Source organism: Notolepis coatsorum, assembly GCF_963971535.1.
Source record: "Notolepis coatsorum genome assembly, chromosome: 12".
Taxonomy (NCBI): Eukaryota; Metazoa; Chordata; class Actinopteri; order Aulopiformes; family Paralepididae; genus Notolepis; species Notolepis coatsorum.
Window position 1 is genome coordinate 121,741,552 of NC_140176.1, and position 17,219 is coordinate 121,758,770.

At 48.9% G+C, this 17,219-nt stretch overlaps 1 protein-coding gene across 1 annotated transcript in view; it reads right to left on the reverse strand.

Annotated features, from left to right (window-relative positions):
- Positions 1-2,522: 2,522 nt before the first annotated feature.
- LOC311238034 (RAD52 motif-containing protein 1-like) overlaps positions 2,523-17,219 on the reverse strand; it is a gene marked incomplete at its 5' end in the record, with an annotated part of 49,238 nt that continues 34,541 nt past the window's right edge. The window contains 2 exons of the mRNA XM_084325998.1: positions 2,523-3,260; positions 7,788-7,867. Coding sequence (XP_084182124.1) covers positions 3,189-3,260; positions 7,788-7,867 — 152 coding nt within the window. The 3' untranslated portion in view covers positions 2,523-3,188. The remainder of the gene's footprint in view (positions 3,261-7,787; positions 7,868-17,219) is intronic.

Here is a 17,219-nt window from a genome sequence, read left to right on the forward strand (position 1 = left end):
CAACCCATCATCACCTACAAAAAATGGCAAAAACACTCAACAGAGGAACGCCGTTTTTTTCACAATGAGAGAATACATCATTCTTGATTAGTATCGACCACAGGCCTTGCTAAGCACACATGACAGCAACCAAACCAATTTCCCTTTAGGAAATAAGTTTCTCCAGCAGATTTAGCACAACCTCAGCAATCAAGCTGAGAGTTACATCGTATCCCTACCACACAAAAGACACAATTAATGCACAACATGTCTGATAGGAGGTGATAAAGTCCCCAGGGAACCGGGGGGGGAAACACAATCCTCCTATTTTACCCTCAATACGGCCAGTTAAAACAGGAAAACCTGTTAATGTGTGAACTCACTGTTCATTGTCATTACAGTCTGAGAAAGAACATTCTTTTACTCACTCGTCACCAAGCATAGCTTCATAGGTTAGTTGCCTTAGTAGTGAGTACACGGTACACATAAACACCATGATGTTTCTCACACAACAACCAGATCAATACATCACGACCTGCACGGAGAAGCTAACTGCCAGTGACAAAAACAGCTCACACACAACCCGCAACGTATCTCAAATGCATTGCAACAACACACGTTTTGGGAAAAAACACCGTTATTCACAATACATTTAGCAAGGTAAAACCAGAAGACGTGTTATGAGGTCTGGCCAACCCCGTACCTGCCCGGAACGCAGATCAGCGAAGTGCAGTCACAAGCCACCGTAGAACACAGCCGTCCCGTGTTGTTCGATCCGGGCAGCGTCGCCGCTCCACCAGTCGCTACAGTCCTCTTTGTTGACGCAATCCCCGTCTAGGCTCAGGCAGGGTCGACGAACATCCCCTGTCAAGGATGACGTCGTGGTCAAGAGTGTAAAACATGTTAAAAATCAAAGCACGTTCAACAGAATAGCATCAAGCTAACGGCTGCTCCAACCGTTCGGGTGCTATTGCTTCCGCTCGCGAGACGCCGATCTACGACGCACGCGATCAGGAGCGAGCTCCCGGCGGCGCGCGAGAAGCCAAGCTACCCCGCGCCAGGCCACCGACCGGCTAACCGTAAGCTATGAACATGTAAACAATGACATAACACTCACCCAGACAGGCCGCCGTTCTGAACCCTCCTCACTTTTTAAGAGAAAAGAGAAAACAAGACGTCAACACCGCTTCACAACGGTGACATTAACACGTCCGGCGGAATCAGCACAGTACCAACTGGCCTGTATAGCTGACTTTGAACATGAATCTGCCGCTATCGCACATTACATGCACATATCCCCTCGTGAAGGAATACTCTCATTTGGATATGAAAGATGGGGTCTTAACACGGTGACAGAGAGAATCCACTCGTCCAGAACACACAGGGATCACCAGTGTCAATGGTCGCGGCCCACTAGTTAAAACTATAATGGTCGCCAGACCAAGGCCTTCTGTCGCCTAGACGGCTAAACAAAGGACCCTAGCCTGGGGCCGGTTTCCATAAACTTTGTCAAGTAGCCCCCATAGCACTAACAGACAAGTGGAGCCCGCCAGCAAACACTACTCACCCAACCTGGAACGCACCGCTCCTCACAACAGCGGCATGTCCGACAGTTCAGCTGTGGCCTGACAGGTTTCACCCCAACAAACACAGCAAGGAACTGCAGTTGAGAAGCATGCAGCGGCGTGCTCCCAATACGAAAACCGGTGGAGGGTTTGTAGAATGATCATCATCTTCTAGACACTCCAGTACGAAGACAATATCGCCGTATTTTCTCGAAAATAAAGATATGATGTCAACGTATCCTTGTTTCCCAAGCTGTTCCTAATCCAATTTCTTCCATCATGGTGTCAAGTGTGGGGATCTACCGAGGCACCTCTTCCTTGTGGTGAAAGCGAGAAGGAGGAGAGCAGGTGACCACACACCTGCTTATGAAGGTAAGCTGATGAGGGGTGTGGTCAGACTAATACTGGTATTAGAGGTACATTTGTGGTTTATTCAGTACGCGTGCACGTACGCGAGATAGTGCAGTAGCGATGCCAAGCTAAGCCACTAACGATACAGAACAGTTTCTCCTTCATGAAGCTACAGCACTTAGCCAGCGTCACAACAAGAAACAGTTTCTCCTTCATGAAGCTACAGCACTTAGCCAGCATCACAAGAAACAGTTTCTCCTTCATGAAGCTACAGCACTTAGCCAGCGTCACAACAAGAAACAGTTTCTCCTTCATGAAGCTACAGCACTTAGCCAGCGTCACAACAAGAAACAGTTTCTCCTTCATGAAGCTACAGCACTTAGCCAGCATCACAAGAAACAGTTTCACCTTCATGTAGCATATTTTGATTTCCAAAAAAAGAGGTCATGCTGGCCCCAGCCTCGAGATACATAATGATACTCAAAGTTGACTCAAATATGCCTTATTGTTATACTATATTTAAAGTATGCCTCCTCTGTATGGATAGAAAATGATTATTTATATTATTTTATATAACACAATATCTCTCTATAACCAAAGACACACCAAACCAAAGTTACTCATCAACATGCTTTATTATGCCTAAAATTATCTATCAAATGACAAATCTCAATGGCACAAGTCAAGTCCCCACTCCCTAACACACTTGACTTTGTGATATTCAAATGATTGTAAACACAACATAGTACTGTGATATTGTGATATATATATATCACATTCTGATATATATTTTCCAATGTAAAATAAATAAAAAATTAAACATTTGAAAAAAGAAAAGAAAAGCGGTGTTTCGAACCCATTAGTTAAGATTAGAATGCCAATGTAATGAACGAAGGTCCGAACATTTGGGCTCAGCCCTAGTAGCTACAGCAGCTAACGCTAGCCGGCGTGACCGCACACCAAAGACATTTATTATTATTAATTTCTTTTTTAGAAACATGACTATTTACAGCCGTTTCCCAGTTTCATAACTTCTAATTCTAACCCCCAAACATTACGAAACATGAATGTGGACAGGATGGATAACAATAACATCTAGATTCATGTTAGGTGGGTTGAGAACAAAGAAACATCCGCACTGAGATTCATAACTATATTTTTAATGACAAATAGTGTCTTGGAATCTGAAATAAAATAAAACAATAGTATTTTATTAAAGACAGCATGACAAAATAAAACAAGTATTTTCTGACAAAGGGCATTTATACATCCAGCTCCTCTCTCTCTCTCTCTCTAGGAAACAGTCAGGTTCCACTCATCTTCCTCTTCCTCAGAGTCAAGCTCATTCCAGGAAGTTTCATTTACCTGAGAGAGAGAGAGAGAGAGAGAGAGAGAGAGAGAGAGAGAGAGAGAGAGGCAGAGAGAGAGAGAGACATAGAGAGAGAGACATAGAGAGAGAGACATAGAGAGAGAGACATAGAGAGAGGCAGAGAGAGTTCATCAGTTAAAGGTGACCAGTGTTGTCTTGTATTCTCCATGGACACTTTGACAATGGATGTAGATGTCAAAGCTGGATGTCTGCACTGAAAGCACATCTTGATTGTTTCATTTCAAATCCATTGAGGTGTACAGAGACATTGTGGTGTACAGAGACATTGAGGTGTACAGAGACATTGAGGTGTACAGAGACATTGAGGTGTACAGAGACATTGAGGAGGTGTACAGAGACATTGAGGTGTACAGAGACATTGAGGAGGTGTACAGAGACATTGAGGTGTACAGAGACATTGAGGAGGTGTACAGAGACATTGAGGTGGTGTACACAGACATTGAGGAGGTGTACAGAGACATTGTGGTGTACAGAGACATTGAGGTGTACAGAGACATTGAGGTGGTGTACAGAGACATTGAGGTGGTGTACAGAGACATTGAGGTGTACAGAGACATTGGTGTACAGAGGCATTGAGGTGGTGTACAGAGACATTGAGGTGTACAGAGACATTGAGGTGTACAGAGACATTGTGGTGGTTTACAGAGACATTGAGGTGGTGTACAGAGACATTGAGGTGTACAGAGACATTGTGGTGTACAGAGACATTGAAGTGTACAGAGGCATTGAGGTGGTGTACAGAGACATTGAGGTGTACAGAGACATTGAGGTGTACAGAGACATTGAGGTGTACAGAGACATTGAGGAGGTGTACAGAGACATTGAGGTGTACAGAGACATTGAGGAGGTGTACAGAGACATTGAGGTGTACAGAGACATTGAGGAGGTGTACAGAGACATTGAGGTGGTGTACACAGACATTGAGGAGGTGTACAGAGACATTGTGGTGTACAGAGACATTGAGGTGTACAGAGACATTGAGGTGGTGTACAGAGACATTGAGGTGGTGTACAGAGACATTGAGGTGTACAGAGACATTGGTGTACAGAGACATTGTGGTGTACAGAGACATTGAGGTGTACAGAGATATTGAGGTGGTGTACAGAGACATTGAGGTGTACAGAGACATTGAGGTGTACAGAGATATTGAGGTGGTGTACAGAGACATTGAGGTGTACAGAGACATTGAAGTGTACAGAGGCATTGAGGTGGTGTACAGAGACATTGAGGTGTACAGAGACATTGAGGTGTACAGAGACATTGTGGTGTACAGAGACATTGAGGTGTACAGAGACATTGTGGTGTACAGAGACATTGAAGTGTACAGAGGCATTGAGGTGGTGTACAGAGACATTGAGGTGTACAGAGACATTGAGGTGTACAGAGACATTGTGGTGGTTTACAGAGACATTGAGGTGGTGTACAGAGACATTGAGGTGTACAGAGACATTGTGGTGTACAGAGACATTGAGGTGTACAGAGACATTGAGGTGTACAGAGACATTGAGGTGTACAGAGACATTGAGGTGGTGTACAGAGACAGTGTGGTGTACAGAGACATTGAGGAGACATTGAGGTGTACAGAGACATTGGTGTACAGAGACATTGTGGTGTACAGAGACATTGAGGTGTACAGAGACATTGAGGTGTACAGAGACATTGTGGTGGTTTACAGAGACATTGAGGTGGTGTACAGAGACATTGAGGTGTACAGAGACATTGAGGTGGTGTACAGAGACATTGAGGTGTACAGAGACATTGAGGTGTACAGAGACATTGAAGTGTACAGAGACATTGAGGTGGTGTACAGAGACATTGAGGTGGTGTACAGAGACATTGAGGTGTACAGAGACATTGAGGTGTACAGAGACATTGAAGTGTACAGAGACATTGTGGTGTACAGAGACATTGAGGTGGTTTACAGAGACATTGAGGTGGTGTACAGAGACATTGAGGTGTACAGAGACATTGAGGTGGTGTACAGAGACATTGAGGTGTACAGAGACATTGAAGTGTACAGAGACATTGTGGTGTACAGAGACATTGAGGTGTACAGAGACATTGAGGTGTACAGAGACATTGTGGTGTACAGAGACATTGTGGTGTACAGAGACATTGAGGTGTACAGAGACATTGAGGTGTACAGAGACATTGAGGAGACATTGAGGTGTACAGAGACATTGAGGTGTACAGAGACATTGAGGAGACATTGAGGTGTACAGAGACATTGTGGTGTACAGAGACATTGAGGTGTACAGAGACATTGAGGTGTACAGAGACATTGAGGTGTACAGAGACATTGTGGTGTACAGAGACATTGAGGTGTACAGAGACATTGAGGTGTACAGAGACATTGTGGTGTACAGAGACATTGAGGTGTACAGAGACATTGAGGTGTACAGAGACATTGAGGTGTACAGAGACATTGAGGTGTACAGAGACATTGTGGCGTCAGCGTTTCCATTAGCCGGTAATTACCGGTATTTGACCGGCAAAATCTGTTGAAGTCCGACACATTTAATCTCTCCGGTCTTAATGTCCGGTGAAAATAATTCCCTGAGTCTAAGCACAATTTGATTATTTGAATTGTATTAAAATAGGCTAAAATTAAATAGCCTATGCGATGAACGAAACAATCATTACATTTGTTTCATCGTTGCTTCACCAAGCAGGTATAATAATGTTGTCAGCGAGAGCTTAGTGCTGGGTTTTGCGACTGCATGCAGCTGCAGAGCCGGAGCAGCAGCGGCCATTACAGCGGCCATTGCAGTACTCCAATTCAGCCATTGGCAATTCAATGTTGGGTGGGGGGCGCTGCTGTGCGGTCCCCAGATAGAGCCAGAAAAGAGCCAATAACAGCTGAATCTGCTGCTCTGCATCGACATACTCTCGCAAATCAGTCGTTGGGAGGTGGAGAGAGAGAGAGTCGTCACGCAAACCCACGATAATGTTGCCGTCTCTCTCTGCCAAATTTCTCAGTTCTTCGCTTGATATAATTAATACAAATGTCCAATATAACGGAATTCGTTAGCTCATAAAAATGTGATTATAACAGACTGTTGTTTATTAATGTGGCGACTGCCCACAGACACCTATTTGATTTAAAGTCGGCAGCAGCATGGAGTCTCGGGACTTATTTTATTTGGAATATAATGGCTTTATACGCAAAAGTAGCCTAGTTTTAAGTAAAAATATTATAAATCTACATGCCTTGATGATGTCATTCTTTTGTTTTGTTGTCATTCTTTTGCCTATCAATTGTTTTTAAGCTCAAACTCTGACCGGAATTTCTCTCATTTGACCGGTAGATTGAAATCTACCGGACACTGAGGCCGGCAACAATTTTTTCTAACGGAAACCCTGTGTGGCGTACAGAGATATTGAGGTGTACAGAGACATTGAGGTGGTGTACAGAGACATTGTGGTGTACAGAGACATTGAGGTGTACAGAGACATTGAGGTGTACAGATACAGTGTGGTGTACAGACATTGAGGTGGTGTACAGAGACATTGAGGTGTACAGAGACATTGTGGTGGTGTACAGAGACATTGAGGTGTACAGATACAGTGTGGTGTACAGACATTGAGGTGGTGTACAGAGACATTGAGGTGTACAGAGACATTGTGGTGTACAGAGACATTGAGGTGTACAGACATTGAGGTGTACAGAGACATTGAGGTGTACAGAGACATTGAGGTGGTGTACAGAGACATTGTGGTGTACAGAGACATTGTGGTGTACAGAGACATTGAGGTGTACAGAGACATTGAGGTGTACAGAGACATTGAGGTGTACAGAGACATTGAGGTGATGTCCAAACAAACAATGTCTATCTCCGTTTACTCCACCAGTTGTTTTCCCCCCAAAAGAGGCGTGGCATTCACAGACCAGGATGTCTCCTCTGAAAGAGGCGTGGCCATCACAGACCAGGATGTCTCCTCTGAAAGAGGCGTGGCCATCACAGACCAGGATGTCTCCTCTGAAAGAGGCGTGGCCATCACAGACCAGGAGGTCTCCTCTGAAAGAGGCGTGGCCATCACAGACCAGGAAGTCTCCTCTGAAAGAGGCGTGGCCATCACAGACCAGGATGTCTCCTCTGAAAGAGGCGTGGCCATCACAGACCAGGATGTCTCCTCTGAAAGAGGCGTGGCCATCACAGACCAGGAGGTCTCCTCTGAAAGAGGCGTGGCCATCACAGACCAGGATGTCTCCTCTGAAAGAGGCGTGGCCATCACAGACCAGGATGTCTCCTCTGAAAGAGGCGTGGCCATCACAGACCAGGATGTCTCCTCTGAAAGAGGCGTGGCCATCACAGACCAGGAGGTCTCCTCTGAAAGAGGCGTGGCCATCACAGACCAGGAGGTCTCCTCTGAAAGAGGCGTGGCCATCACAGACCAGGAGGTCTCCTCTGAAAGAGGCGTGGCCATCACAGACCAGGAGGTCTCCTCTGAAAGAGGCGTGGCCATCACAGACCAGGAGGTCTCCGTGAAGGTGTTCCTACCTTGATGGTGTCCTCTGTGACTTCTGACGGCAGAACCTGGTCTCTCTCCTCTCTCACCTCCACCATCACTTTACCGTTACCTAGAGAGAGACGGAGAGATCAGATACGATAAGGTATCCCTTTATTGATCCCCTTTATTGATCCCGTTGGGGAAATTCAGGTGTAAATGGTAAATGGTGCATTTATATATCTCTTTTATCCAAAGCGTTTTTTCAAATCGTTCCTCACATTTTACACCTTCACACTCCGACGGCGGAGGCGACCGTGCAAGGTGCCAACCTGCTCATCGGGAGCAGTCAGGGGTTAAGTGTCTTGCTCAAGGACACCTCGACACGCTGCCCGGGAGGAGCGGGAATTGAACTGGGAACCTCTAGGCGGCCTTAAGGTTAAGGGGGCCCGTTTCAACATAAAAATGTCTTCTACCTCTCTGTCTTCTACCTCACTGTCTACGCTCTCTTCCTCCTCTCCCTCTCGCTCTCTTCCTCCTCTCCACCTCCCTCTCGCTCCTGAAGTGTCTAGTCAAATATGAACCTTGATTGAGCCACATGTGATCCACAGAGCTAGCTGTAGCATTTCTATGAAGCCAACTGATGTCTATAGCCATTTATCTATACCGGGTCTAACACCACACAAGTTAGTTAGTAAGCCAGTGTAAAGTAAAGTAAAGATATTGAGCATACATTTGTAAAACGTGCGACCCTAGTTTCACCTAGTGGTATGAGACGTATTCGTCGTATGGCTGGATGTACCGAACCATGACGTCCGCACCGTGAAGTCGCGGGACGCATACACGTACCGTTACACCCCTAATATATACAGAGCAATGCTATAAACATCTTGTAGTCATACATGTATGAATATGGGTAGGTGTGTATGTATATATAGACATGTGCAGGTATATGTGTATAGTAATGTATGCATGTATGTAAATGTAAACAATTTAAATAAAGTCTTCAGGGGTAGGGCCCGACACGCCTAGTGCCCTTTGAGGACAATTGGACAATGCTGAACTAGCAGCTGCTAAAACGTTGGCGATTTATGGAATGACCATTGTTACGTGTCCAATATCCAAAATAAAAATGTACTGAACTGAACTGAACCATTGACCGTGGGAGGGCAGCCTGCGCCAAGAGGGGGGCCGCGTCTAGTTTTTTACCAACCAGTTCCGCGTTCGTGTTCTGCAATCTGATTGGCCACTGACGTTTCTGGTCGTGTGACATGTGCGGCCAATCGTGTGACGCTTGTTTCTTTCACCAGTTAAGCTTAGGCACTCTTTCGAAGTTGGTTAAGGTTAGAGTTTGTCTTAGAGCAGGGCGATAGAACACCAGCCCTGATTCCAAACTCTAACCTTAACCAACTTCGAAAGTCGCCTAAGCTTAACCAGTGATAAACTAGGCGTTAGGTAGTTTGCTGCTGTTCGAGGCGGAAATGGGCAAAGACACAGGCGTCACGCGATTGGGCGCACATGTCACATGACCAGAAACGTCAGTGGCCAATCAGATCGCACCAGAAACATCAGTGGCCAATCAGATCGCAGAACTGGGTTGGTAAAAAACTAGACGCAGGGGGGCCATAGAAGATTACTTCCAGTTCCTCACCAGCACCACGGAGGAGCACGGGCTGAGGGAGAAACCCTGTCATATTTATAACTGTTGAAAGAAATCGGTGTTTTTCAATGTATATTTAGTTTATAACCGATATATAGAGACGAGCTTTAAGAGGGTTGGGCGGCTAGGTGGTGTAGTGGACAAGTCACTCGCCACCAGTGTGGAGACGCTAGGATTCGCGTGTTCGAATCCAGCTCTCCACATTGTTTTTCAGTTTGGCTGGTCGTCCGCAGTAATACACATTGGCCGTATTACGGGGAGGGAAAACTGAAGGGTGGGGATCGAACGTTGTGAACAAGCGACTCCTACAAGTCGGTTGGTGCGCCTGCGCAGTAAAATCAGGAAGTGTCGGGGGCAGCGTGAGCCTCCCACGCGTTACTCCTCGCCACTGAGAGATCGAGCTGCGCAGGTGAAAAGATGCGACTGCTGTTACCTCAAGTACCGGAGGGGACTTGTGCTATGTATGACTTAGTCCACATTGCAGCCGGCTTGTGGGAGGCAAGAAACAGCGTTCGTGACAGGGGAGGGTTGAATTGGATGATACGAAATTGGGATGGGAGAAAATATGGAAAAATGGGAGAAAAAGTGGATCAAAAAAAAAAAAAGAGGGTTGAACGGTGGAGGAATAGCGGTCTAGTGGCTGGCAGTCAGTGTTAGCAGAGCAGAATGTTTGCATTCCATCAGAACATCAACAAGCTGATAAGAACGGCAGCAGGCGAGATCCTAGGTTTGACATTAATGAAAACAGACGTTTTAATGTGTGTTAGAGGTTATTAGCAGTTGCTATGACAGCGCGTCGCATGACAACCAGGAGAGGGGCGCGGCCGTCGTTGCTATGACGAAGATCCTATAAATCTAGCAGTGTTTCCGGGTGTAAGCCAGCCCAAGAGCGACCAAGAACGACTAAGAACGACTGAGGAACCACCAGAGACTTTGAGACGGCTCCCTCCTCCCCTCACAGAGAGGTGGGGGGGGGGGGGGGGGGAAAGGGCAGCACTAGAGAAGTGCCACAACGACAGGCTTCTGGAATAACCACCAGGCCGCGAGGATCCCCGAGCGGGGTTAAAGGAGAGATCATTAAAATAGACTTTTCAAGGACAATACGAATTGGTTCCCATCTGATTATGAGGTTTTGTTTATGAAATAAACAGCGTTTTTCCGAGAAAAGGTATTCCACTGTCAAGTGTCGAATTCTTACAAAGGTGGTGAATACTTATGCTCACGGATTGCATTAACGGGGAATGATAAGGATTGTACAGCCAGTGTATGAGACGTCGGAGAGATAAAACACAACGCAGATAGGGAGATGATTACACAAGCCAAACAGACGGAGACGTGATACTGGCTGATTGATCAGAATCTAACACTGTGACGAGACGGGGTTTCAGCTGGACTCCAACCGGAGGAAGGTCGTCGTGGCCCGCGGGACGAAGCACGCCTACAGGCAGGCCCAGGGAACCAGGGAGCACCTCACGGTCCTGGTCTGCCTCAACGCGGCTGGGGAGGACGTCCCCCCTTTTATAATTTATAAGGGGGGCTAACCGGGAGGGCCCTACAATAGGGAGGGAGTCCCCAATGCCCTCTATGGGAAGTCGCCAGCGGGGTACATTGACTCAGAACTATTTAGGTGGTTCTCCATGAAGTATGCCACGGAGGAGCACCCGCTGCTGCTCGTGATGGACGGTCACCAGTCCCACCTGGATCCAGAGCTGGTCCGGACGGCACAGAGGGAGAGGGTCATTCTCCTGTGCCTACCCCCACACACCTCTCACATCCTTCAGCCTCTGGATGTGAGTTTCTTTGCACCCTCAGAGGCAGATTTCTCCGGGCTTGTGGGAGATCTGTCGGCAGTTAGCCACTCCTTCATGATTTCTAAGAAGGAGTTTTCAAGGGTGTTCAGAGACGCCTACCAGAGGCAGAAGGATCGGAGGGTGGTGGTGGCTGGCCTCAGGAGGTGTGGCCTCTACCCTCTGGACCCTGCGGCTATTGATTGGTCGCGGGTCATGCCGTCTGGGCCACGGCACGGGACCCCTTCCCCTGCATCTCCTGGTGCCAACCCTGCTGTTACCCCCCAGCCCTAGCCCCCCACCCATCCCCCGTGCTCCTAGCCCCCCACCGATCCGCCGTGCTCCTAGCCCCCCACCCATCCGCCGTGCTCCTAGCCCCCCACCCATCCGCCGTGCTCCTAGCCCCCCACCCAGCCCCCGTGCTCCTAGCCCCCCACCCAGCCCCCGTGCTCCTAGCCCCCCACCCAGCCCCCGTGCTCCTAGCCCCCCACCTCCTAGCCCCCCTACTCCCAGCCTAGCCCCCCACCTCCTAGCCCCCCTCCCAGCCCCCGTGCTCCTAGCCCCCCACCTCCCAGCCCCCGTGCTCCCAGCCCCCCACCTCCTAGCCCCCCTCCTAGCCCCCGTGCTCCTAGCCCCCCACCCAGCCCCTGTGCTCCAGCCCAGGACTCACCCCCCAACCCCTACCTCAACCACCCCCTTGTAACAGCAGGGAGGATCACGGCGGACCTGAGACAACTCCTGGCCCAGATAGAGTTCACTCGAAGATCTGGAAAGGTCAGGAGGAACACCACCAAGGCCCGCCTGCTCACCGCTCTTAGGTGAGATAACACATTACAATGTTTAATTTGAGTGGTGCTCCCCTCCCCTTATTGTGTTGCAGCCTCCTGTAGTCCTGGGCCATCAGGAGCCTCCACCTCCTCCTCCAGGCCAGACCCACGACACCCATCAGGAGCCTCCACCTCCTCCTCCAGGCCAGACCCACGACACCCATCAGGAGCCTCCACCTCCTCCTCCAGGCCAGACCCACGACACCCATCAGGAGCCTCCACCTCCTCCTCCAGGCCAGACCCACGACACCCATCAGGAGCCTCCACCTCCTCCTCCAGGCCAGACCCACGACACCCATCAGGAGCCTCGACCTCCTCCTCCAGGCCAGACCCACGACACCCATCAGGAGCCTCCACCTCCTCCAGGCCAGACCCACGACACCCATCAGGAGCCTCCACCTCCTCCTCCAGGCCAGACCCACGACACCCATCAGGAGCCTCGACCTCCTGCTCCAGGCCAGACCCACAACACCCATCAGGAGCCTCCACCTCCTCCAGGCCAGACTCACGACACCCATCAGGAGCCTCCACCTCCTCCTCCAGGCCAGACCCACGACACCCATCAGGAGCCTCCACCTCCTCCTCCAGGCCAGACCCACGACACCCATCAGGAGCCTCGACCTCCTGCTCCAGGCCAGACCCACGACACCCATCAGGAGCCTCCACCTCCTCCAGGCCAGACCCACGACACCCATCAGGAGCCTCCACCTCCTCCTCCAGGCCAGACCCACGACACCCATCAGGAGCCTCCACCTCCTCCTCCAGGCCAGACCCACGACACCCATCAGGAGCCTCGACCTCCTGCTCCAGGCCAGACCCACGACACCCATCAGGAGCCTCCACCTCCTCCTCCAGGCCATACCCACGACACCCATCAGGAGCCTCCACCTCCTCCTCCAGGCCAGACCCACGACACCCATCAGGAGCCTCGACCTCCTGCTCCAGGCCAGACCCACGACACCCATCAGGAGCCTCCACCTCCTCCTCCAGGCCAGACCCACGACACCCATCAGGAGCCTCCACCTCCTCCTCCAGGCCAGACCCACGACACCCATCAGGAGCCTCGACCTCCTGCTCCAGGCCAGACCCACGACACCCATCAGGAGCCTCCACCTCCTCCAGGCCAGACCCACGACACCCATCAGGAGCCTCCACCTCCTCCTCCAGGCCAGACCCACGACACCCATCAGGAGCCTCCACCTCCTCCTCCAGGCCAGACCCACGACACCCATCAGGAGCCTCGACCTCCTGCTCCAGGCCAGACCCACGACACCCATCAGGAGCCTCCACCTCCTCCTCCAGGCCAGACCCACGACACCCATCAGGAGCCTCCACCTCCTCCTCCAGGCCAGACCCACGACACCCATCAGGAGCCTCCACCTCCTCCTCCAGGCCAGACCCACGACACCCATCAGGAGCCTCCACCTCCTGCTCCAGGCCAGACCCACGACACCCATCAGGAGCCTCCACCTCCTCCTCCAGGCCAGACCCACGACACCCATCAGGAGCCTCCACCTCCTCCTCCAGGCCAGACCCACGACACCCATCAGGAGCCTCCACCTCCTCCTCCAGGCCAGACCCACGACACCCATCAGGAGCCTCCACCTCCTCCTCCAGGCCAGACCCACGACACCCATCAGGAGCCTCCACCTCCTCCTCCAGGCCAGACCCACGACACCCATCAGGAGCCTCCACCTCCTCCTCCAGGCCAGACCCACGACACCCATCAGGAGCCTCCACCTCCTGCTCCAGGCCAGACCCACGACACCCATCAGGAGCCTCGACCTCCTCCTCCAGGCCAGACCCACGACACCCATCAGGAGCCTCCACCTCCTGCTCCAGGCCAGACCCACGACAGTGACGACACCCATCGATAATACGTTACATATGTTTTTGAGTTTGTCCGTTAACATGTTAATAACTGCAGGTCACACCGCCAAAAGCTGGGGACCTGGCGGTGTGACCGGTGTAGAAAGGAGGAACCCCCTGCAGACTCTGAAGGCTGACAGACCGAACACGGGCGATCAGCGCTTCACTTTCGCTCCCATTAGGGCTGCAACTAACGATTATTTTGATAGACTAATCTGTCGATACTTTTTTCGATTAGTCGACTAATCTAACGATTATTTCTGTCACACCCTCCATCTCTGCTTCCTGTGGGCGCGGCTCCTTTTCCGGGCTCTTCTTAGCTTAACATAACAGACCTACAGTAAGTTTGGGGGAACTAATGGGATAACTGGGGTTGCAACAAAAGTGCAACTAGGGCTAAAAACACAATGAAATAAAATAATAATAATAATAATAATGATAATAACATGTCATGTTGTGTCACAACAGAATGAGTAGGTGAGTGTTAGGCCTACAGAAAGTGTAATCTATTCGGTAGAAGAGTCTGGTGGACGAGATTATGCATGACCAGCCTGTGATCTAAATATTACCTATGTGTTGATGGAATCACGTTAATATAGAGAGATGAAAACAATACAATACGTTATTTCAATTGATATGAATAGCTAGTTACGTTAATATAGAGAGATGAACGTTATTTCGATTGATATGAATAGCTAGTTACGTTAATATAGAGAGATGATAAATTAATTAAACGCAAAGTTGAGCTAAGTGCATCGATGTTAAAACTGAGTGACGAATGCAGAATTTACACTTGTGCCAATTGCGTGCGTTTGTCTAAGTATTATTATTCTAAGTATTATTATTATTATCTACCGGCGTGGCGGCAAAACCTGCATTATTATTATTATTATTAAAACCTGCGTGTGTGAGCGTGTGGGGGCAAAAACAAAATGCGCATGCGAGCGCTACCGGCGTAGGGGCGAAACGAGCGTAGATCGCTGGCCAATCAGAGCAACGTGGAAGGAAACGTTTGTTGCCGAAAGGATACACGCATTCGGTACAGCCCTACATATAGATGTTGTTCAACCAGCTAATGTGTCTGTATCTTTCCCAATACAAATTAAATTTTTTATTTTATTTAACCTTTATTTATCCAGGCAAGCAATTAAGAAACAATAAACCATACTATACTTTTAGTACAGTCACACTCAAATACACTCACAGCACACACATCCACACGTACACACTCACTTTAAATAAACAACTCACTGTAGCACCCACTTTAACACACTTTATATTTATTGGTAAAGAGATTTGCACTACAACTCATACCTCATTGCACCTTACCCCAAGTTGTACCTCATCCCATGTCTGCATTGTACTGTATATTGTATTGTAACTCAGTTACTTTTTCTCTACTCTGCATTGTATATTGTATATTGAACACTTTTGTTTTGTTTACACTTGTCTACGTACTTGACTTTCTATTTTATACTTATAAAAAAAAATTTATTGATCTTTTCCCCCCTCCTTTTTCCTCCAATTTTCTCCCATCCCAATGTTAGTCGTTATGCCAATTCCCAATCCCCTTCCTGGTCGCTGCGCACTTACCCCCCACAGTCGGTCTGGGAGAGTGGAGGCTATCACGTGCTTCCTCCGACACACGTCTAGCCAATCAACCGCTTCTTTTCACCTGGCAGCACGGACTCTCACTGAGAGGGTGTAACGTGTGGAAGGATCACACTACCCCCCTTAGATCCTATCCGCGCTGAGCAGGCACCCCGACCGAACTGTAGGAGTCGCTGTTTACAACGACCCGGACCCACCCCGCCAGCTTCTCCCACCCTCTAATACAGCCAATTGTATTGGTATGAACGGCCAGCCAAGCTGGTGACAACGCCGGAGCTGTGAGCGTCTCCGGTGTTGGTGACGAATGCAATCTCCGATACGCCACCTGACCGCCGCTATTTCATACTTATTTTATACTTATCTATTTTTATCTAGCACTCTCAGGAGCAAAACAGAAAGAAGCATTTCATATAAAAGTATTCTGTATTTTTGTATGACAACTAATAAAGAAACTTGAACTTGAAACTTGAACTGATTTCATCATTCTAAAATTAATTCTAACATTCTAATTAATTATATAATAACTGGTTATACATGCAAAATGGACAATAGAACACTGGAACTGGAGATCTTTAACAAAATCTTCAAACGGGGACTGACTTCGTATATAGACTCGGCATTTACAGCTGTTCCAATGTAAATGTGCCTCTTCCTCCGTGCACTTTCGCCCGCTCTGAAGTCGAACTCGGTGTGGACGGCCACGCAAGCTGTTCTCGCACGAAACCCGTGCGTGCTTGCGCCCGCGCCTGGTGGGTTTCGTGCGTTAGTGTCGTGGGTCCAGTGTGACAACTGTCACAAGTGGTTCCACACCGTATGTGTACAGTGGGAGGAGGAGGATGAAGACAACACCTATTGGTGCTAGTGATGACTGGAGTGCTGGACGTCCCGTGATGACGCCCACCCAGGATGCGACCCCTGCTGGCCCCTCTGCGTGCCCCCCTGTCTCCCTGTCTCCCTGTCTCCCTGTCTCCCTGTCTCGTGGTGGTGGCCGGAGTGTTCGACGTCCCGTGATGGCCGGGGGGATGCGGCCCTCTCTGTGTCGCTTCCTGTCTCCCTGTCTTCGGCTGTCTCGGAGTGGTGGCCGGAGTGTGGAACGTCTCAGGAGGACGCACCCCTCCCTGTGCCTCGGCTGGAGCCGCTATCAGTTCTATCTTTAATCTTATAAAATGTTCAGTTGTTATCACTATCAGCTTTATATTTAATTTTTCAAAATGTTCAGTTGCTATCGCATGCACTCGTCTGTGTTTCACTACACACATGGGTGCATGCTTACCAGCTGTTCGCCTCTTTTTAATCCAACATGCAACACTAATATCACCGACATCTAAGAAGGGAGATCCCCCCTTGAATGGCCCTTCTAAGGTTTCTCTCCTCCACATTGCCTGTGGTGCATTTTTTCCTATTGTTAGGTTTTAGTGAGTTTTTCCTTACCTTCGCGTGGGGTACGTCTGGGAGTGTTGCATGCATGCATGCATTTATTTTGAGCTTATGGACCTTATGGTATTCTTGTTTTTTCTTGACTTACTGTGTTACTATGTTTTTTTTTTCTTCTTGACTTGTTTAAACACGTGTCTCTGTTAAGCACTTTAAGCTGCACTCCATGTATGAAAGGTGCTATATAAATGAAGATTATTATTATTGGTGTTTGGATGAATGAGTGTATGAATGAATAAATGTATGTATGGTGTATTGTGTTGTAAATAGTTTTTATTACATGTATTCAATTGTTTA